The 23802-nt window shown below is 48.4% G+C and overlaps 1 protein-coding gene across 1 annotated transcript; it reads left to right on the plus strand.

Moving 5' to 3' along the window:
- Positions 1 to 7496: 7496 nt before the first annotated feature.
- LOC144134492 (uncharacterized) lies at positions 7497 to 21888 on the plus strand. The gene is made up of 4 exons (XM_077667404.1): positions 7497 to 7608; positions 18479 to 18572; positions 20336 to 20544; positions 21477 to 21888. Exons 3-4 carry the CDS (start codon positions 20388 to 20390, stop codon positions 21653 to 21655), a joined length of 336 nt encoding a protein of 111 aa, XP_077523530.1. The 5' UTR covers positions 7497 to 7608; positions 18479 to 18572; positions 20336 to 20387; the 3' UTR covers positions 21656 to 21888.
- Positions 21889 to 23802: the final 1914 nt, after the last annotated feature.

Raw genomic sequence — 23802 nt, forward strand, 5'->3', positions numbered from 1 at the left:
CGTCAGCAGTACCACGGGGAAGAGCTTTAGTCTCACAGTATCGGCTGAGGTAGTCGGTGGCGACCACAATGTAGCGGTTACCCAGAGAGGACTCCGGAAATGGGCCGAGTATGTCCATGCCAACTTGGTGGAAGGGAACCTGAGGCGGATCAATAGGCTGGAGTAGGCCGGCTGGCTTAGTCGGCGGCGTCTTGCGACGCTGGCACTCGCGGCAAGTTCTTACGTAACGTGTCACAACTGCAGCAACCCTTGGCCAGTAGTATTTTTGCCGTATTCGTGCCAAAGTTCGACAAAAACCCAGGTGACCAGAAGATGGGTCATCATGGCTCGCCTGCAGGACTTCGTCGCGAAGGGCCGTAAGCACGACGAGTAGATAGACAGCTTCTGTTGGACTGTAGTTTTTCTTATACAGGACGCCGTCACGTAAACAGAACGACGACAGCCCGCGCGAAAAGATTCGCGGGGGAGACTGAGCGCTTCCTTCTAGATACTCAATGAGGGGCCGTAGTTCGCTGTCGTCTTTTTGGTGTTGAATGAGGATGGACGTGGAGATGGCACCAAGAAAAACAGAATCGTCGTCGGGGTCAGCTCGGTTGTTCTCGATAGGAGCACGAGACAAACAGTCGGCATCACTGTGCTTCCTACCAAACTTATAGACGATGGTGACATCGAATTCCTGAAATCAAAGGCTCCAGCGTGCAAGCCGTCCCGAGGAATCTTTGAGGTTCGCCAGCCAACACAGCGAGTGGTGGTCGCTGACGACCCTGAAAGGGCGGCCATTTAGGTACGGGCGAAATTTTGTTACTGCCCACACAATGGCCAGGCATTCTTTTCGGTGGTGGAATAGTTCGCCTCAGATCGTGACAAGGTGCGGCTCGCATATGCGATTACGCGTTCGAGACCATCCTGCCTCTTCACAAGGACCGCACCGAGGCCGATGTTGCTGGCGTCTGTGTGTAGTCCAGTGTCGGCTGACTCGTCGAAGTGTCCAAGGATGGGCGTACTTTGGAGACGAGTGCGGAGGTCTTCAAAGGCTTGCTGTTGCTCCAGGCCCCAGAAGAATGGTTCGGAATCTTTCGTAAGTCGCGTGAGGGGCTCAGCGATCTGCAAGAAGTTCTGCACAAAACGCCGATAATAGGCGCAGAGACCCAGAAAGCGGCGCACACTGCGCTTATCGGTGGGCACAGGAAAAGCAGCCACGGCAGCAGTCTTATCGGGGTCTGGGCTAACCCCTTTAGAGCTCACGATGTGGCCCAGAAACTTCAACTCTTCGAAAGCGAAGTGACACTTTTCGGGCTTCATGGAAAGACCGGCCGACCTAATTGCTTCGAACACAACGCTCAGGCGTCTCAGGTGCTCTTCGAACGTGTCAGAAAAGATGACAACGTCATCCAAGTATACGAGACAGGACTGCCATTTGAGATCGGCAAGAACGGTGTCCATCATCCTATGGAAGGTTGCAGGAGCCGAGCACAGGCCGAAAGGGAGCACCCGGAATTCGTACAGTCCGTCCGGTGTAATAAAGGCGGTCTTTTCCCGGTCGCGTTCGTCCACCTCGATTTGCCAATAGCCGCTTCGTAAATCTAGCGATGAGAAGTACTTGGCGTGGCGCAGCCGGTCAACACCCTCTCAATGCTAAGGCCTCTCCACCGGCCGCGTGACGTCACGCCAAGGGACCGTGCAGGCCCCGCGCTCCGCGATTTCAGCGCGCCGCGCCCGTCTGCACTATTCGGGTACTGCCGTACGTAGCTGCCTTATAAGTGATTCCTTCATTTTCATTTTTGTCGTTGCTGCAGAAAAGAAATTCGCTAGTTTGTGCGCGCCTTAGGCTATCATTTTATCTGCTTTATATATTTTTTTTATTGCAGAACACCTTATTGTCAAGAAAGTTCGAGCTGCTAATACAGTTTTTTATAATAAACAATTTAGCATACGGCCGCCAATTTCGCATTATTGGTCATTATAATAAAAAATTGATTAGTTAATTTCAATTATACATCTAATTATTAGGTTCTATCACGTACATGATGTCTGCCGTGCGGTAAAATCCATCCGCACAGACCGCACATGCGTATATCTAGTTGTTAAAGTAGAAGTTCGTGAACATTGAAAAAAAAAACACCGTCTACTGCGCATTGTGTTAGTTTTATTCTGTATTGTGTTTTGCTTAAAGCTTTCACACACAGCAATAATGACACTCACAATAATGTTGCGCTGTTGAGTATTTGTACAGCTAATCTGACCCTTACAATAAAAAACGACGAGACACCAGCAATGAAGTGTGCGCAAAGCATTTTTATTGCTTGGGAATAAAACTTACTTCTTCTTAAGCGTTGCTGCTTTCCGGGCTGCGGCCTTCTGCTGCGCATTGTCTTGTATGGCATCATTTCTTAGTTTGCAAAAGTTGTTTAGAACAACGTTGGTTGCAACGCGTACTACCAAGCGCAGGAGAGTTTGTGCAGTGTGGCCATTTTCACATGTCTCAATGTCGTGTTCGTCCAGGAGGGAAATCGTCTGTGAAATCACGACACCACGTTGATTTCTACAGGAGAGAAAATCTTCCGCGGTTGCTCCAAAAGACAACTTCTCTGCAACTAGTTTAGTCATCAGTACCATGTGAACTGTGCATGGCTGGGGAAACTTCAGCCCTCCTCTCGACAGGTTAGCTATCATGGCAGTATTTTCCGCTTCGATCTCTCGATTTTCAATCACCAATGTGCTGAAGCAATCAGAACATGAAAGCTTCTTTAAAGCAGCATGAGCAGCGTATCCTGCAATGTAGACAATAGCATCCATGTCAGAGTGGGCGTGTGTAATATCGTCGTCGCTGACAGCCACAGAAAAGTTGCATGGGACAAGATCCTCACTTACGTCTTCAAACTCTGTTTCCTCGCGTGGAAATGTCAAAAGTTTTTGAAGACGAAGCTTCTTCTCACATTCGTAGAGCTGACGCACGGAAATGTGGTACTGTGATCCTGCCAGCTGGCGGTAACGGCCGAACCGGTCTTCTAGCGCATCCGTCTGAAATTTGCCCAGCAGTACGTACTTGAAGTGAAGTTCTTCTAAGCAGTAGCGCGAGAGTTCTACCAGAGAATAGCATGTCAGTCGCAAAGCACTGTGAGTCTCTTTCGTCAGCGAGCCACTGGTGATGTTTATTCTTGCCCAAGCGTCCAACCAGTCCACAACGCCGCTCAGGAAAGCTAACTGTGTGTCATCAACAGACCTTACAGGGTCTTGCATGCTGTCCCTTAGCCTCTGGCCTTTGCAAGGGGTCTTAACATTGACTATTTGCCACCATGTGAGGATAACGTCAATGAAAAGAGCAGTCGACTCAGCTTGAGGAATCTTGAACGCGGAACCATGTGTCCTGAGGGCATTTGAAACAAACTGATTAATGACGTCGAGAGCGAGCTTTACATTTTGCCGCTCCATTGAGGTTGGATTCACGGCTTTTGCGTTCAGTCTGTAAGCAGCCTTCACAAGCGACGTCTTCTCTGAAGAATAAAGCTGCCGCACAGCTGCGAAAGAAGCAGCTTTCATACGAGGAGGCCCTTCGGGCATTGCTCCACTCAAGTCCATTTCAGGGAAATAGAGGCATGTTCCAGGGTTTTTCTGGTTAATCCAATTGTTCCTAATGCACTTCAAGAGATGCACAGGATCGACCACGTAGAAAAGAGGGCGAGCGTTATCGGCTGGATGGGGATAGACAATGCTCACCTGAGGACTTGTAGCAAATAACGACATCATCTTGCGGTTCAGAGCATTGTTGTCCGTTATCACAGCGATAATTTTGAGCCCCATTTTCTCAACATTAATGATTATGTTCTTAGCATGCTCGTGCAAAATTTCTGCGCTCAGTTTGCTCACAGGTAATATGTGAATGACGTCCTTGTTTGCAGAAAGGAGTGATTGTACCATGAACACATGGGCTGTTGTTGCTGGTTCCGTTGAATGAACCGACGATCCTACTATTGTGCCCCCTTTGTAGTCGAAGTATGGTTTTATGTGGATCTCATCGATCATCAGGGTCACTGTCTTCTCGTGGTCTTTCATTGATTTGACTCGTTCTCGGATGTAGGAGAGACAGTGCGGTTGATTTTGCTCCACAAGAGGGTCAGCTTTGTAATTTGAGCAAACACGGCGCAGTGTGGAAGGATGGGGCAGAATGATTCTTGATGCAGCTCTTGTGAAGTGATATGCGTGAGGAGAAATTGAATTCAAAATACTGGCGAATACCAGCAGCTCTGCGCTATACACATGCTGTTTCGCGAGGAGAAGCTCTATCTGCTCAACCAGAAATTTCAGCAAAGAAGACTGTTCTTTCGTCGTATCACTGTCCTCAATGAGGTCTGCAAGCAGTGAACCGACAAACTGCAATACTTTAGTATGTTTCGACTCTTTCGTCACCTCAGGTATATTATGCAAGCCTATCTCGAGTTCTTCTAGCAGCAAGGACAGGCTGGAGGTGTCGCATACTTGAGCTGGCAGAATCCTGCCTGAAGGAAGCGACAGAAGCTTCACTCCATTCAAGAAAACAGAAAGTGACAGATCAGGGAGAACTACCAAGGCGCATTTCACATTAGGTGAAGGATCATTCTCGATGAGAAGGAACCTAACGCACTGCTCATCGACAGAAACGGTCCAGAATTTCGTGTTGCAGATTCCAGGCAACTTAGATTTGAACTCCTCGTAAGATGAAACTTTGTTTCTTTTCTGTTCAAGCTCATTAGACTGAAGTGACTTCCTCATAGCCTCCTGCAAAGCAGCGTTTTCCCTTCTTGCTTTTTTCGTCTCTGGCGATTCACTCCGTCCAGGCGTTGAGGACAAGTATTTTGGGCAGTTTGGAAAAACAGAAGGCGCAGCATCAATCTTCAACTGTAGCCTGTCACGCTTCACCTCTATTATTTTCCCTGTCAGTTCATCTTGGTGTGACAACGTCGTAATGAAGTCGCCTGCGTGGAAGTGCAGTTCACACACCTGCACGAGAAAATGAAGCAAGGCCATTCGCCATGACTCTCCATTGCCTAAAACACTAAGTAAAAAGAGTCTGAATAGTGAACAGCTTTTACATATTCACACAGCTTTTACACAAGCCTTATGCACATCCACAGAACTAAATGCTTCCTGGACAATTCATACATAAGTGTAAGAAGTGATATCATTGCCTACAAAGACAGCATGCCTTTCCGGGAGCGACAGCTCACAACTAAGATAATTACCAGCGCCTATTAAGCAATATTTCAGAGTCTTACCCTCGAATGCTCTGTAGGTGTGAAATCCTTCCGTGGAATGGCTCGCAACCAGGCTTTTCTTCGTACTTCGTCTCTTGGGAAGCAATAAACACGTACTTTGGGACCATTCTGGTAGTTCCCGCGGCACCCGGGAACACAGCACCGGCCCATGTTTCACGAAGTTGCACTCGCTACACGGCAGGCAATCAGTTTCCCATTCGTGCGCTAGCACAGGTACGCACGCCACACAAGAAACGGCCACACGAAACAGACACAGCCGTGCGAGGAGCGAACGGAAATGCACCCAACGCCAGGCTGAAAGACTCAAGCAGCAGCTAGACGCTCACTGCAAGACTGCGTTCGTGTCTGTGCTTGCCCGGGCAAGCGCGAGCACATCGAGGGAGACAACCGAGCGGAGCGGAGCCGCGCTTGGTGAGCAGCCTGACCGGACACTTGGCGTGACGTAGCGCGTGTGGAAAGGAGGGCCTGGAGAGGCCTGAAGAAAGTATTTAGAGGGTGTTGCACCGGCGCATCGCCGCCGCCGAAGCCGCGATAGGGAAGCCGCGACGCTCGCCAGCGCCATCTCTCGCTCGCAGCAAGCAAGCCGTGGGTCACGTGAGTCGATTTCGAAACAGGTTGAGCAGTATTTAAACCGTAGACAATCTTTCCGCAGCCTCGCCACCAATGTTTCTATACATTGGCGCAATACGATAACAACGCTTCAACCGCGCAATGGAGCCAAACATTCCTGGCGACTATGCGGTTCTCTCTACTGCACAGAACGCTCATAAGTGCACTAATATTCTAAAGAAATGCAGCACTTTTTGCTCTACTTCGTGAACGCTTGAGGGTTAGTTGCGAGAAATGTCACTGTATCTCACATGCCTCTTTTAACTTCAAATTAATATTTGCATATAATTGACCTTTATCGGAAAGGAGCCAACATTGTAAGGAGAGCTTACACCGTCACATTCCTACGTCGCAATTGAGAGCAGCCGCGGATTACTACAGCATAATAATAAATGGTTTTTTTTGGGGAAAGGAAATGGCGCAGTATCTGTCTCGTTGGTCATCTGAAAGGAGGGAGTGAAAGAAGAAATGGAGAGAGGTGCCGCATTGGAGGGCTCCTGAATAATTTCGACCACCTGGCGATTTTTAACGTGCACTGACATTGCACAGCACACGGACGCCGTAGCGTTTTGCCTCTAAAGCAGGCAAATAGTAAATATTTGTGAAAAAACGTTATGTGGATTAGCTCAGCTAATCCAGGATATACAAAGCGAAAGACCTCATCGTTCACTGTGTTCATTGGCGTTGGCGTTGACAATGATGCGGCGATGGCTTTGATCAAAGGAATGAGGGAATAAGTGGCTCCCTGGATATGCAGACGCCTCATTCGTACTTTGATACATGTGGCGGTGGTGAGAGAGGTGTGGCCTGAATGCATTAGCGCTGGCAGCGTTGTGGCTGACATGCAGCACTGCATTAATAGCTTGGCCGCAGCGTTCATTTGGTGATCAATCTCGCGATCAACCGCTAACTGCATGTCACCTCCCAGGGTGGCAGGGAGTGCGCGCTGCCTATCCACTGTGCGGAACGCAATGAAAGCAGGCTTTTGCAGTTGGACACGAGCGCCACGTACATGAAAGCGAGATTTAGGTCTCCACTTACCCGCGGAGCCGATTGTGCGCCTATCCTTTCGTGAATATGAACGGCCTTTGGAAAGTTGTCAACGCCAATGAACGCTGTGAATGCCGTGTTTCATTTGTTTGGTTTTTGAGGAAAGGAAATGGCACAGTAACCGTCTCACATGTCTCGGTGGACGCCCGAACCGCGCCGTAAAGGAAGGAATAAAGGAGGGATGGAAAGAAAAAAGAGAAAACTAATTGAAAGTAGGATTTTGAGGAAAGGCGCCGCGCTGCGCAGCGGCGGTACACCTGTGGCTCGGTGCTACTAGTGGCGCATGCGCAGTAGTAACTAGAGAGCGAGAGAGAGAGAAACGGGCAGCGGCGGCCACCTGCGCCGTGCGTGACGTCACTCGTGCTCCGACATACGCCGGCTCGCGCGAAGCATGGTGTTGACTAGCGTAGTGAAGGTTTTCGCTTCAAAACTGGTATTGCCGTATTCGGCCGGCTGCAATCCACCGGCCGCGGTACCCCACTAGTGCGGGACATTCGCTCGCTCATCGAGCGTCTCGCGCAGAGAGGATGCACCGTGCGTGCACAGTGTGTGCCCGGTCACTGCGAAGAAGCTGACGACCTCGCGACCACCGCACGTCAACTACCTGCCAGCGATGTGCCCCTTGTGCTGGAGGACGTGCGTGCGGTCATCCACGAGCATCTCCGAAAGCAGCACCCCGACCCACGCATCGCAGGAGGTGAGCGCATCGACAACATCAACGGCTGTCGCGCACTTAGGGCCGTTGTACGATCGTTTCGGAGCGGCTTCCGCCAGATACGCTTCGCGAGCGGTGCGCCAGTTTTCGGCCGCCAGGCGGACGTGAGGCGGAAAGGTACGATCACTTTGGCGCTTGCGAGCGAGGCGGATGGTCCCAGCTTTCCGATTGGCGCGCCCGGTAGTGCCTGTCGTCTAATCGCGTGCGGCGGTACAGGCATGCATGCTTGTAGAAAAACACGCAGATATCTTGCAGTAGGAGTAGCCCGTATTAATTGCGGCGTACTCGAGACATCGGTTCCGTCAACGCTTTTTTTTTTGCCGCAGGATTTTCGTCGAAGGTACAATCGTGGTCGGCTGTGATATGTGTGGGAAACGACATGTGGACCATTTATATCTAAGAGACCGAAAAATATCGCGATCGCGAACTCCTCCTCGTTCGATCGCTATGTTTTCACAACGGTCGACGATTTGACAAAATAACAAAAGGCTGCCCCCTCTGAAAGTTAGGCTACCCTCAGGATTTCAGAACAACGGCGCGATTCTTATTGCGAATTGTCGATAGGGTGTGGCCACTGTACAGGCTGCTATCAACCGACCGTAATTATAACCGGGATAATCACAATTTTCAAATAGTTCAGATTACATTTTTAATATTTTAGTCAGTTATTCAAAATTGCACTGCTGACAGAGAAAAAAATAATGGCACTTGCAGCCTTTCCTAAGGGGCCTGTCACACTAGCCCGACACGACGCCGAGGCAGACACAACGACACCGATGATCGGCCGACCGGGACGGCAGACTGTGTCTGTGGCAGACCAAGCTGTCACACTAGGCCGACAACGACACCAACGCGTCCGACTATCAGATGTCTTCGTAGTGTGACGTGCTTTGACGCTCGCGACGCCGACAAATCCAGTCTGCCGACCGTGCCGACGCGAGATCGGTCGCCGAGCTAAAACATTCACCAGACACGAACACGATTCCGCTATAGTGCTGTTTGTTTACGTTCATAACAAGCTCTGGGATAGATGAATGTCTAAAAAAGTATCATTACTGAGGATCGTTGGCCAATGCCAAGGTGCTGGTTGAAGCGATAACTACGATACAAGCAAATTTCAGCCGCCTGCTGCTGCTGCTGCTGCTGCTGCTGCTGCTGCTGCTGCTGCTTCGTGCGGCTCGCCTGACGTCTGCTAGATCCGCTGCTGAAGGCGTCGCGGAAATCGAGCATAACTTCATTTTATTATGAGACAGGTTGGCAGTAAAGGGGTGACTAGAGAACTTTCTTTATTATGGCGCTCGCTAGTTCCAAAGCGCCCTGAGCTACGGCATCGATGCGAAACCATCTAGGCTTAGCGACGAGCACGGCAGCCGGGAAGCAGCGCAGTTCGTCGCACTGGCGCTCCCGCAGGCGGCGCGGTAGACGAAAGCGCGGCTGTTGCGCAGGCATGCTGTCGTTGCTCGAATATAGCAGGCGGCCTTTCTGATAGCATGGCTGTTTTGTCTTTTCTTGTGCGAACGTGAAGTAAACCGAGACTGCTCGCCGGCAGGTCAGCCTGGATCCCATCCGCCGCCGTAATAAAAATCAGCTTAAGATTATTTTTGACGTAAGCAATAAACGCTGAGACAGAGAAATGTGCCAAATGTATCATTCCTGAGGATCGTTGATCAACACCGAGTTGCTGGTAAAAGCAACAACTCTGATACGAGCAAAATTTCTCGCCAGAATCGCCTCGCAAGCTGCCGCTGGCCCGCCGTTGCGGTCCGGCTCGCCTGTCGCCCGCAGCGGTCCGCTGGCTCCGCAGCCGAAGGTGTCGCGGAAATTGACCGTAATTTTAGTTTATGGTGAGATTATACTGTTAACAGCAAAGCGATATTAAGAGATATTATAGCGGAGGCTACTCGCGAAGACGCGTGTGCTGCGCCAGGCAGCAGCGCAGTTCGTCGCCTGGTGCGACCGCAGGCGGTGCCGCTGCCGAAATCTCTCTACTAGGGCAAGCATGCTTTGTCGCTGCTCGTGTATAGCAGGCGGTCTTTCTGATAATATGGCTATTTTGTCTTTTCCGGTGCGAACTTCAACACCAAGCCAAGCAGTAATCAGACCGCTGCGAGTGGCAAAGCGTACGCTTTGAGCTCGAGTGCTTGAGTCGAGCGGCGCAGCGATGCTTGCTGCTCTGTGTGTCCCTCCTTGCAGTGGGGCTGCAATTCGCAAGCAGCGACCGGTGCAGCGCGCCGGCCGAGTTTTCGCACATGGGTCGCCTGCTTTTTATAAAACTTCTGTGGCGAGTGTCACACTGCTGAGTGCTTCTTATCAGCACGTCTGAAAACAACGAAATGCTCTGTTCTCCATGGCGTCGTCGGTATAGCAATAGCTTCGCATTCCAGAGGTTCTTACCTCGAATCCGCGTGGCCGGGAATTTTTTTTTCTTTTTATTATTTTAGTTTTAAATAATCTCTCCCGTCTTGTTCACCCGCGAGCGACTGGATTTATTTTTCTAGCCATGCCTTTCTGATCCAGCAATAAATGCCGCTCAGTACTGGGCTGCACTCAATCTAGGTTCATAATCACGAGTGTTAAGGGTTTGTTTTACTATGGTGGGATTTATTTAAAAGAGTTAAAAATTAAGCCTCCCGGCCCATGAATTTCGCATAGCAGGAAATGACAAAAGAAGAGTGAGAACGAGAAAGGGCCAAGTCGGCGGGAGGTCTCGCACGTTGTCACGCTAGTGTGACAGTTGAGTTGGCGAACCATCGGCCAACTGCTGTCTTACCGACTGTTTTCGTCGGCGCAGTGTGACATAGAGCCAGACATCACGATGACATGGTTTTGGCAGACCGAATCGGCCGACTGTTGGCCTGTCTTTTGTTGCACAGTTGTCATTTTAATATGTAAACAGCCTCCCCCCTCCCCCCCCCCCCCCCAGCTACCTACAGCCAGCTGACTGCTAATGCAAAAGACATGCTTATCTATTCAATATATAAGTTGTGTGTGTGTGTTCACATTTTAGCACACTGCTGTCAAACACAAATGCAAATGCACATGAGAAATTATGACTTTTCCAGTTGTTTGGAACAGGTAAAATCAGTTCTAAATAAAGCAGTTCTACATTTTACAGAACAGTGACAAAGTAACAATAGTGACTTATTTTTGTTGTTTTTCAGTCCATTATTAAAGCCAAAATAGAGATAGCACTGTGTGGCTGCAAAGGGGCTTAGACATGCATCACTTGGCTGTAGTGCAAGGCGTTTTGTTCTCCACAGAGACAGCGGGCCATCAGGTAGTCCTTTAGCATATCTTTATGAGCTGATATTGCCGTTGCACAAGTCAGACTAGATCATAGAAAACAAGTATGGGAAGTTCTGCTGAAGGCCATGCCATTGTTGCCATGTACAAAATTAGCTGTCATATACTCTGTGCAACTCCAAATCATTCTCAAATATCGCTGTGAGTGGAAAACATTGTTGGTGCCTTTGTATTGCATAAAAGTCTACACATGTCTTTCTATTACTATAAACATAATGAGATGTGGGAGCCAGTAAGGTGGATCACAGGTAGAGGAAATGCAAGAACCAATCTGGAGGGTTTACATTGCAATGGCTCCTGGCTTAGGCTGGAAAAGAATACTTTGTACAGTCAGGGAAACAGGATACAATGACCCTATAATCTTATCTCGAGCAAACACCATCTCAAGCAGAATTTGTAAACTTGGATTTCAAGTATGAGGTCTATGATGTTGCACAATAAAATGAAATAAAAATTGAGCCATTTAAGTATGTGACAGGCATATATGCGTATGTTCTCTGATACAACTTTAAAACAATGTTTAAGAGTTATTTTCACTCATTAGTAAAATGTAGACTGATTGAATGTAAAGGTGACCAGTTCACAATCTAGCTAGCAGAAGTGAGCATTGCTTACGGTTAACTGATGTTTATACCACTCAACATGTGTTGAATTTCAGAGTGTGCTATTAGTTGCCGACTATCAACATTTTCAACAAAATATACCTATTTCACTGCCAGTCTGGTTTTCAAAGAAAGAAATTAATTGAGGCATGGATAGGCATAAGAAACTTGGAAAAGACCAATTTGAAGTTAGGCCGAAGAAAGCCGAAAAAAAACATAACAGCAGTGATGACTTTTGTCTTTACTGGCGTCTGTTTGCTGAAAATTGAAGTTGACGGCGTTTGTGTTCAAGATGAACCAGCAGCCCTGTTAACACTATCCTGAATATATAAAAGTCACATGCATAAACATGCATTCGTAGCATTCTCACTAAGCCATGTTATGAAGGCGGTGTGTTGCTAAGCTGAAGAGACGATAAGAGAGAGAAACCAAGAAAAATCTGACCAAGATAGGCACAATAATGCATGCTTAGCTTTTGAGTGCACAGGTTCAGTTGGCTAGACCTAGCTTGTGCACTGTGTGCAAGTTAGCGTAAATGCAACTGTATGCCGTCCGACAAAACTATTGTGTAAATATGCCTCGACAGCTTTTCGACATTATGCGAATTTCAGCTACTGACCAAGTGGATAAAAAGTTCGAGCACTTCAGCTATGCTTCAGAAGTTTGGAAATAGAACGACAAATTCCAATTAGAACGCTGCTATGCGCTATGGGCCGAAATCCGCGAGAAATCCTGCGGTCCCATCACGCTTCAGACGAAGAATTCGAGAACAATGAATCGTCGAAGGTAAGTTGCCTCCGCATCTGGAAAAAGCAAAGGACCTGAGAGTACCGAGCGATGCTGCTCTGCGTACTCTGGGAAGGTTCAAAGACCAAATGCAATGGACGAGAAAGTGCTCTCTAGAGTTTTTCTAGTAGTCGCCACCTTAGGACTCCTCGGATTGTCAGTGGCGCGAGCGCTTGGAGTTGTCCGCTTCAACGACGCCGTAGCGTGACACACAAGCATGTCTTCTCTGGCATTGGCTGCATACCATGTGCGGTGCGGACTGACGGTGTAGTGCATTATGCCGTCGCGTACCACAGAAGGATTCCGTTTCGCATGAGGAGCAAGATAAAGAGAGAGCTCGAAAACATGGATGATCAAGGCATAATGCGTAAGGCTGAAAAGCCAACCGTCTGGTGCGCTACCATAGTACTTCAGAAGCCATCAGTTGATGTGCGCATCTGTATCGACTTAACAACTTAAAACACCAAAACGAATGTGCAAAAAAAGAACGAAATGTTTTGCCAACTGTGGACGAAATGCTGGGAAGCCTAGATGACGGAACAGTGTTTTTAATCTAGGCAGAAACTAGACGTAAAAATCCACATTCAACCTCCACCAGAAATCCAGGGGCTCGCGACATTCATTACGCCGTTCAGGCTCTACCAACTGTCTTTCCACACCAGAGGGCTCATGCCCAAAGCAACTGCCGTCAGGGAGGAAGTTTTCATGGAATGCCTACCAGCTTCGGATGATATGTTGCAAAGGTTGCGTTAAAAGCAAGAAAAAGATACTGAGTGACAGGCATCGTTCAGTATAGTGGAGCAGAGTTGAGAACCGAAAGAAAGATTGCGATCTTATTTTAGGCCTTATTGGTCGTCGCCGGGTCCACTGACTGACTGTAACGGACTGCTGCTGATGGCAAGCCAAGTTGCCTTCGAAGGAAGGTGCTTCAACGCCCCCACGAAGGCCAACGTCGCACAAAGGCCACAGATCCTATTTTTTGGCGAACTGTAAGATCTGCACTAAGGGCACTGCACTGCAAATACTGCTTCTTCACTTTGGATTCCGGCTTTTGTCGCTGGCTGGCTTTATCGTTTTTCTCCATTAAAACGACAAAGCAGCGACAATATATCGCAGTTTTTGCCATGCCTCACGTAACCTGTACTGATCTTCGACGTCATAGCCATCGCTCGATAGTTGAAATCGAAATCGGAAGAGGTAAGAAATATTGTTTAGGCGGTCGTCCACGAATAGCACGCAGTGATCCATGCGTACAAATTTCTTAGGAATCAGTTAAAGAAAAAAAACACCGAACCAAACATTTAGTGTCTGAGTCAACTGAATTTTCGTTCTCTCCTGGACCAACACCCGTCCGGGATCCCGGAAGTGAAGTTTTTCATTGGTTGCCATTCTCGTTGGTTCTCTCTCGGGCCCCACGTATCACTCCTCTCGACGATTCCTCGACCTGCGTTGTTATACAGCTTCTACACCAAGCGGTCAGTTTTTTCCATATAGGAGACAAGCATGCTTCCGTATTTCTCCACGGCACTCCAGGACTCCTGCTGGTTAACTCCTTCGAATTGGCTCCCATCTTTACTGCTCGATTCGCTCTGAGCTGCACGTTTGGTTCCTATTTACTTCTTGGCAGCCCCGCGCTTCCCACGACTGCTTGCACGGGTCCCAGAGCGTCTAATTTTATTACGGGGTTTCCCCGCCGAGCTGCTTTCTGAACATACGCTGTTCGAATGGCCTCCTCTCTTTCCCGTCCGCTTGCCATGGCCACGGCTGCTCGAGGAGCGCGAAGTCCCGGACCGGCGGCGCCTACAGCAATGGCGCCTGGAAGCGGAGCTGCTGCCGGAGGAGGTTGAGGCGGCTCGGCGGTACGATCTGGACCGGTGCTTTGCTCCAGCGCTACATTGGGACCGTTGCGCTTTCTTCCGCTGCGCCTTCTGCGACATCGCATTTTTAATACAGCAAATACGAAAGACGTTTGTCTATTTTATGCTGTATAAGAATTTAACTGGATTTCTGCGACAATACTACGCCTAGCGCCGCCACTTTAAAAACGTGCATTGCAGGAAGCCAACTTTACGAGCTAGAAATGTGTATTTTTGACGTTAAACATTTATTTATTTATTTATTTATTTATTTATTTATTCAAGTTACCCCTAAAGGCCCTCCAGAAGAGGGTATTACATAGGGGGGGGGGGGGTACAATCATAAGTAATCGCGATACATTTCAACAAGTAAGTGTTAAAAAAAAACACGCTAATTAAAACATAAGGCATCACACAAAGAAAAATTGAACACTAACAAAAACAGCAAACATTTACACATTTCCGTCACAGCGAAGAAGCTCTTGGAATTTTTTATTGTCAGTTTCTGTGGCGATGACTGATGGCAAACTATTCCATTCAGTGATAGTACGGGGAATAAATGAATTGGCATAAGACGATGAATGACAGTTTACGCGTTTAACTTTGAAAGAATGATCACGGCGTGGAAAGAGAGCATCAGGTGACTGAAACAAATCACGGCGAAGGGATGGGTGGTGATAAAGCTTATGGAAAAGGGTTAAGCGAGCAAGTTTACGGCGATATGACAAATCTTCCAGTTCGGCACGTTTTTTTAATGCTGAAAGGCTTGTGAAGGGTGAGTAGTCTGAAAATATGAAACGAACAGCACGGTTTTGCAAGGATTCAATGTTAGTGATAACGTAAGCTTGAATAGGGTCCCAAATGGCCGCAGCATTGACGATAAAGGAAGTTTAAAAACTGAACTCGGCTTCTATGTCGGCAGCCTTCAATTTCTGTATGTATTGTTGACCTTTGAAATTAAAAATAAAAAAGTTGATGTGCTAATTTTAGGTTAATTAATCTTTTAATCACTGATATCTATCACGTACACAATGACCGCCTTGGTGTGCAATCCATCTGCAAAGACCGCACCGATGTATCTCTCGCAGGGCTTAAAAAAACGATATCTAAACAGTAAAAAAAAAAAAACCGGCATAGGCAAGTCGTGTCCTGACACACACATTCTCAGCCAGCAAAATATTCAGTGAACACGCAGCATTGTAGTTCCTTCGAAGAGAGTGCAATAGACGGCTTGGACCCTTAGATATCGCCTAAACGGTCAATCAACTCTGTCTCGATGATTTCGCGGGTCAGTTGGAAGCTGCTTCTTGCGATGATTGTGCAGTTCCTCGATGTGCACTGCAGGAAATGTAAATTCAGTGCAGATCCTAGCGCAGCACCCAGTTCCGGCCCAAGGGAAGACCCCGAAGCGAAATCGAGCTGCTCACCAAGCTATCAGGCGCATGAATATAAGCCTGACAATGACGTGATGCATGACGACGCCCGTCAGAAAAGCCTCCTCCCGAGCCACGATTCCATTACCCAATGAAGATATCTGGGAATAGTGACGTGACCGCGCCGTGCCGTGCCGTGCCGTGGCCACACTCGAAAATTGGAGACCATTTTCTGACGCAACAGCATGAGGCAAGCCGAAGCGCGCGAATATCCCACGCAGTACTTCAACAGTTGCTTTAGCCGTCGCAGACTTCAGAGGCACCGCTTCAACCCATTTCTTCTTCGCGCCCGTCCATAAGAACAAAGATCATGCGGCCTTCAGGTGTTCCCACATAGTCCACATGCAGGCGAGTACGACAGCTAATGAGCTTTGGTCAACTCGAAGGATATTGCGCTGAACGTTGAGGCCAACAGTGCACACATCGTAGGCAACGACTCGCAAGGTTCTGAATGTCCAGGTCCAAACCAAGCCCGAATGCCAGGAAACTGAGCGGGAAAGAATCTTCATTGCCGTCATAGAGAATGTGTGTCGTATAATTGCTCTAACATCTATAACCGAGGACCTTCCACCAAAGTAAACGAGTCCATTACTCGCAGTAAGCTCGCGTCTGCGATGGAAAAATGGCTGCAAACGCATATGATCGCAGAGCGACCCAGGCGAACCTTGCGGAGTCGTCCTCGTTACTTCTCGGAGAATCCTATCAGCACTCGTAATATGCGCTAACTGATTTGTGGACAAAACAAAGTCCTCAATCATATTGGAGAGAGCCTTCCGCCATATTTTAAAGTTCCTTCAAGACTCTTATCTAGACTGAAGATCGTGACTGCCGCAGTTCCTGAATATTATTGGTTATTATATGCGTGGCGATGTAGATCTGCTAGTTCAAAGATCTATGCCTCAAATTCCCGAGCTTAATTAACATCTAAGTGTCGCAGCGGTGGAGCACTTGCCGGCAGAATAATCCCAAGGCTGATCCCACCACTAGCTTAATGTATCCCAGCTAAGCTCAGCTGAAGTCTGCATGCACCTACGCGACTTCACCTTTGAACAGCAAAGACACAGCAACAGCGGGACGACTCCTGCGCACGCGCCGTGGCAGGGGCTGAGCCACAGCGTGTGCGCAACCGGCGTTCGGTAAACCGGTGCACACTTGCTCTTGTGGCTCCTCACTATGATTAAAGTCTCCACTTCTGATAGTAAAGCTAACATCTCTACAATTATACTAATGTTGCGATGACTACAACTATAACCACCACGACCTCAGCAATGCCAAAAAAAGAAAAAAAATGACAGGACGGTTAACGCTGGTTAACGCGACTTTCAGCGACAGCTGCTAAAGGAGCTCTGAAAGGGGCTCCGAAGAAAGTTGCGGGTATGCCTACGATGTTAAAGGACGCCGCTTCACAAATATCCTCCAGCAAGCAATTTTTTAATGCATTTTGTGGAAGGTGAGTTATCTGTAGTAAAAATTTGAATTTACGCGTCATCGCACCGTTCTCTCTCCTCTCGTCACTTTTTGCACGCTGAAATGTCGGCGCTCCTCCGCCATCCCCACCAACTCTGTACCTCCGCCGGCAGGCCGACGCACGCAGGAGGAGGGTGGGAAGGGCACTGCTTCTGGCCGCGGTCATGGGAGGTGCGTGACGTCAGAAAGAGACACCACGGCGAACCAATGAAAGCGTTTCGCTGCTGACGTAACGAGGGCTGCATAACGTAACGAGCGCAAATTCGGGCGAACGCTCGGCACCGCAGGTCGCCGCGGGGCGTGAAAGCGCTAATTTAAATAAATAAATATATATATATATAAATATTTCAATTAATCGGTTCGTTTTTGAAGTACTGTATGCGGCATGAATACTCGGTGGCCTGTATTCTACATAATGCAGTCGTATTATAGGCAGCCTCAAACACCCTTTTCAGGCACCCTTTAGGGTATTGATATTTAATAATATGTAATATAGAGAATATGAGAGCGACCTCGCACCTCTGTAGTTCTAGGGCGCTCGTTTTAGTTTTCCACACAGTTTTCCGTCTACGTCTCCGCTGATTTTGCCCTCCTCGGGCGTCGCGTTTCGGAGAAGCTGCCGCAGATGGACCAAGCTAGAAATATTGCTCCGCTCTCGCCACACCCACCCTCCTCCTTCCACGCCAACCACGTTCCGGATGGTTACCGTGGTGCGCCTTCCTACACATTCGTCATGCCCTGCTTGTAGGCCAACCCCGTTCTCCTTCTAGGGTACCTACCCTCCGGTTGGTCCCCACGGCAACCGCCTCCCGGTTGCTCGTTCTCACGCTTTCGCCATACCCTCCTCCTCCGCCGGTGACGGTTTCCACTGTAACCATCCTCTGGTTACGCCTTCGTACGCTCTCACCATAAAGCCTGCTTCCTTGGTAACCTTGCAGGGTAATTACCCCTCGGGTGGTTTCCGTGACAACCGCCGACCGCTTGCGCCTTCTTACCCTCTCGCCATACACTTCTCCTTCAGGGTAACCACACTCCGGATGGTTCCTATGCCAGCCACCCACCGGTTGCACGTTTCTCCACTCTCGTCATGTCTCGCTCTTTGCGCGGTAACCACCGACCCAGTGGTTCCCATGGCAACGCGTCCACCGGTTACGCAGACGACAGACTACGACGCAAAACCCAGGAACGGGCACTGAACATCTGTCGCTCTAAATGTAAAATATTTAACTGCACAGTTTCGTTAGTTGTAGTATCAGGTGACGTGCCTCCAGGTCTGGGAGAATTTTACCTTCCGGGCTCATTTGACCTGCTTGAGGAAAACAATGTAGTGGCGCACAGGAGTCGGGAAGCGAGGTAAAAGAAGCTCTGGGCTGCACGTTCACCGGGCGCCACGAATGCCTCGCAGCGGGCGACATCTTGGAACACGGCTGGTTCCCTGTGGGCTCCTGTCCAAGCGTTCCCCAACACCCAGACTTCGAGGGGCTTTGGAGGACTGCGAGGTATGCTTCTTTCACTCTGTCACGAAAAGGGTGAGGTTAGTCTAAGGGCAGGCGGTGCAAGCCAAGCAGAGTGCCGGTAATGGCTCCACCAGAACGTCGCCGGTAACTACAAACGGATTGTCCGGACCACAAGAGGCACATCGATTTCACATTAAATTTTTACAGAAGCGCGAAAGCCCAAGCTGACGTAGAGGGTCATGTGGGTCACAAAAAATCCAGGAAACAGCGCTGAATATTTCCGACCCACGCGTCATCAAACCTAAGCGGTACCACTCATCCGCGTCACCGGCATCGCGGAGAAAACTGAAGAGTCTCAGTGAGCAGTACTTGTCCTGCGTGGTAATATGTACTATCGAGTCCATCAAAGTGAACCCTGTGCTCTAAAGCCAGCTTGCCAGGTGCAGGTTGGACACAAGGACTACAAGAGCTGTCATACCATAAAGCGCCCCGGTTGAGTTCGTGCTGCCCATTAGATTGTAAGGTGGCCTCCTTTCGAGTGGGCCCTGGATGATACACGTTGTGCACAATATGTAATAGAGTCTGCGATAGCCGAAAGTGCTCTACGACCGCTTTTCAGTTGATGTTGGGCATCTTGGGCCGCTTCCTTTATTGAATAGAGCTTCACGGCATCACGTGAAGATCTGTTATTATTAGTGGCTCTTAAAATGCGGTGACAGATGCGTCTGCCTTTTACTGGTGCCTTCTAGCTTAGAGTCGCTGTTTTTTTTTCTTTTTTTAAGCCTATGGTAGCACAATCCCTTTGCGACCACTGCATGTATAAACCGAGGCCTGCGATACAACAGGAGTCACGTTCAAGTCACATTGGACAGAAACGATGCTATACCCCCTGGGCGCACAGTGAGCACCGAAGAATCCGCTTGCATTTCTACCGCCGCGTTATACGTATCAAGGCCTTGTATGGTGGCATTCAATAATGCGTGCAAACGTGCTTTTCTTCTGCGCTTAGAGGTCCCAGAACTAGCCTGTCTTTCGTGATGAAGCGTTCACAAACACGTAGATTATTGCTTATCTCAATCGTGACCAGAATATGATCATGCAGTGGAACCTTCGCCATTTTCGTTGCGGATTCGATATTAGCGATAGCAGCATTCATTCCTGTAACATATTGCTGGTATGATTCAGCGTAATTATTAACGTGGATGCATTATCGCTCGCAGAAATTGCGTATAGGGGACCTTTTCCACCAGGGATGGCACCCGCTTCATGAATTCCTCCGTTCCATTGGTCTACCCTTCCGACAAGGGGGCCCGGAACTGCAGAGTTCAAGGAAGTCTGGTCTGAAGCTTACACGTGACCATCAAAGCAGAATTTTTTTTTTTAGATCAGCATAAACGTTTTCTGCTTCTGACTCTTCTCCGCGTGCAAGCCGCAGTGTTGCATGAACGGGGGAACATCGCTTGGCTGGTTCTTTATGCAAATGTCATCTGCACAAGGAGAACGGACAAGGGAACAAGGAAATAAGATGTGTAGCTAAGCATTTCGTTAGAATATTAATTTCTTTGCACTACGCACTTAGTGGAAAACCGGATGCGTGTTATTGGTCACTTACAGGTTTCTGAGGATTTTGTCTGCCTCACAGTATCACATGCATATTGTTTGCTCCGCATATTTCTCGTTATGTTGACACGAAATACGTCTCTCTGGTTGTTATCGTTGAAAATGTGATCTTATGCTTAAATATTGTTCTTGGCGCCTGCATACTTCGCGACATCGATTCCTGTTTTGTCCTGTTTATTGTACAGCGTCTGCCTGCTGTCGCGGTGTTGGGAGCGTCCACTCTGGCAGTTTGGTGACATGACGCCCGAGCCCCTGTCCACTCCCGACCCGAGGTTCGTCATCCGACGCCACGGCGTTGGAGACGTGGGGAAGCTGCGGATAAGGACAGCCTGGGCGACAATGTTCTCTGCCTGCGGGAACACTGTTACCAGTGGAGCACCGCCCATTGCACAAGGTAGGTGACAGAAGGTGTCTGTATGTTAATGCCCTGTGTTGGGACGCATGGAAAAGTGCCAGGGAGAAGAGCAGCCGCAGCTTGTTTGAATTAACGTTAACGCTAAGAAGTTACAAATGTAATAAAAATCCGCTGTCTGTGCGTCTATATTGCGTGATGAAAAAAATAGTAAATAATGTCATCTTACCGAGAATTTGGCAGTTTTAGTTGATGAGGATAATGTCTCACATTGACGAGGTTGCTAACAAAAAGGGACACATTTTTTTACTCTTTACTGCACCAGAACTGGCTTCGACCAAGTCAACGCCTTCTCTTATATCAGTGCCCGTCAGATCGGCTGAAAATGGCCAATCACAACCTTTCCTGCCCCTCTATCCTGCCCTTCCCCGTCCGCTAGCTTTACTGCCTATCAAGGCTCGGGATAGCCAAGCTGGTCGTCAGCGCACTGCACCTCATCGCAGCGCCGCCGCCGAATACTGTATGAGTGACTGTATATACTGTATGAGTAACAGCCGGACAGAAGTAACGTGCGGCTCCCAAAGGAGTTCGCCGTGTAGCGGTTGACCGACGAACTAAGCTTCCGCGCCGACTCCCACTGGAAAGGGGATCATCTGACAGGTACTCATAACAGAGGAGGCGTTGGCCAACTCTCTCATCGTCGTTGGAGCCTGGGACAAGCTTTTAGGGAACAACCATCCACTGAAACTGATTTTTGTAGGTTTGAGAAAGATATTTTGCAGCACACTCTAAGTACTTTATTTGTTTGTACAAAAAGAGTATTTTTTTCACGCACCTGTCTGCAAGAAATAATACGCGTTGGTGTGAAGTGCAAAGGGAACGGGCTATATCTGTGACAGCTGTGGTCCCCAATAAAGCACTCTTCCCGAAGTGGTAGTCCTTCTGCTCTCTCTATATCTCGAAACTTTTTGCAGCTGAGCCACCCGCCCCTGGATGCGGTCGACATCGCCAAGATGGAGGCACCCGTCAGCGACCGGCCCGCAAAGCTCACCCAGCTGTCGTGGCAGGCGTCTTCCAGAACTTGTGCTTCCCCTACGAAGGAGTTCTGGCGGCGCCCAGTTCTGCTCGAATCATCAACGTCAGTTCTCGTTGATGTTTGAACTCGACCGAGGGCGATCTAGTTCCAACATCAACGAGAACTAACGTTGATGTTTGAACTGACGCCCACAGAGTTGGCGGCGGAGACGTGGAGCGTTGGAACGCCACGCCGTCTCCGACGAAGCCCGCAGCCCCAACTCTGGCGCCGCTCTTCGCAGCGCAGCTTCAGCAGCGCCGGCTGCCTTTTAATTCTGGCGTTGCTCGTCTTTTAATGTCTCGTGTGTTCCCAGTGTCTGCGAAAATGAATCTTTGTGTTGATGCGTGTTTACGTATGCGTTTTGATTTCCCTCCTGCCGCTCACCTTTCAGGCAGCTTACAATGCAGCTTCTTTCTGAAAAGGATTTTCTGGTTCGCAGATAGACATGGATTCTATTTAATTCTACAAATTTGCGGTATTTTTCACGATTAGCTTCGTATTTCTCACCGTACTGTCATGGGTGGCGTTGAAGGTGGTGCAGACATCATCACATTTGTTACAGAATTATAGGGGACAACTGCGTTTATCTTCTTGATCGGCAACATCTTAACGAGTAATCGCGAACCAGGTATAGATTAGGGTCAGTTCACATTCATTTTATGGTTCACATCTCTGTGGTGTGGCATGACTCCGAGAACTATCTCGCACACCCTGAAAACTGTACGCTGCGAGTGGATAATGAGAAGTAAGACAGCGTAGTGATTTTCGTTAAAATGAAAATGACAAGGACGGCGTTGATACAAATGGAGCTGCGCAAATTTCAGAACGAACGCTAATTAATAGAAACCCAGTTGCCACCGAAAAAGGCAGACTTATAGACTGGGCATATAATGCCCAGAGGAGATAACTCATGGCCGATTAGGGTAGCAGGGTATATTCTCAGAACACTAGCTGAGAGTGACAGACAAACTTTTTTTTTCTTTTGTGAGCCCCAACGTATTTATTCACAAGAAGAGATGAGGCTAGCTAATATGATGAGATATGGTGGGCGCGGCTGGCCACCGATAGGAGTAATTTCAAATCATCAGAAGAGTGGGAGAAGTGTTTGTTCGGCCAAAGTAGAAGTAGTCAAAAAAAACAACCCCACGGTCCTAGCTCACACCTTTAAATTTCTGGGTCTTTCACATTTCTGCACTGGGCGTTACCTGGCCGCAGATTGCGATCTGTACTGACTGATGTCTTGCGAGAGAGAACACATCTTTTGAGCACCAAATTAAGCTTGCATTGAGCACATGGCGGAAGCCGCTGCAGGTGCAACAGTGTCCTCGACATGTGGACGCTTCAGTAGTCAGTAAAGTTGGGGGGAGGGGGGGGGGGGGTGAGTAAGGGCTGTGTGACTGTTTAAGGGACGGGCAGTTCAGTAGACGCAGTTGAGGTTGAGTCGACATGAGAGGGAATAGTCTTATTTCAACAAGCATGCCATTCTGGAGGCGTTTCGTTAAGGATGATGCCTGAGCGTAGGTTATTATTATATAGTTCCTTGTGAATTTATTTTTGTGCCTCCTGCGTAGCTCTTTCAATAGCACTCGTGTGCGTGTGATTGTTCACAAAGCCCACGGCGACGAGGTAATGTATTGCCAAACAGAGCTTTTCTGTCGTATACACGTTGACCTGCGCCTTATCATTAGCTAGGGCTCTTCAAGGACAAGCCAAGCAAGTCAAAAGAGCTACAACTGGGGCTACTTGGAAATGCATCCTTGAAGGTATTGGTGAGCGCTATCAAAATACGGAAAGGGACGAACACACAGGACAAAGCGCTAACAACTGTTTATTCTCTGAAGAAACATGACTATATACACATATTAACCTCAAATCATACACAGAAGAGGAAAGAGCGCGCGGCGCTGACAACAGCGACATGAGGGGAATATATATATATATATATATATATATATATATATATATATATATATATATATATATATATATATATATATATATATATATATATATATAATGAAACGATCAACACGCGCCTGCCTTTACAACAGCCGAAGATTACTATTCTTGAGGTGGTTTAATTCACATCTCCCTAACATCACCGAAGGGGAGCTGACGCATTGCTTATCTGAAGCAACATGCATAGCGAAAGCTTCGATAATTTCGCGTTCCTGCCTGTTTCCGGTCCGACTTATTAACTTGGTGTTTTTTAGCTTTGGGTGTTT

This window comes from Amblyomma americanum, chromosome 1 (assembly GCF_052857255.1).
Source record: "Amblyomma americanum isolate KBUSLIRL-KWMA chromosome 1, ASM5285725v1, whole genome shotgun sequence".
Classification (NCBI taxonomy): Eukaryota; Metazoa; Arthropoda; class Arachnida; order Ixodida; family Ixodidae; genus Amblyomma; species Amblyomma americanum.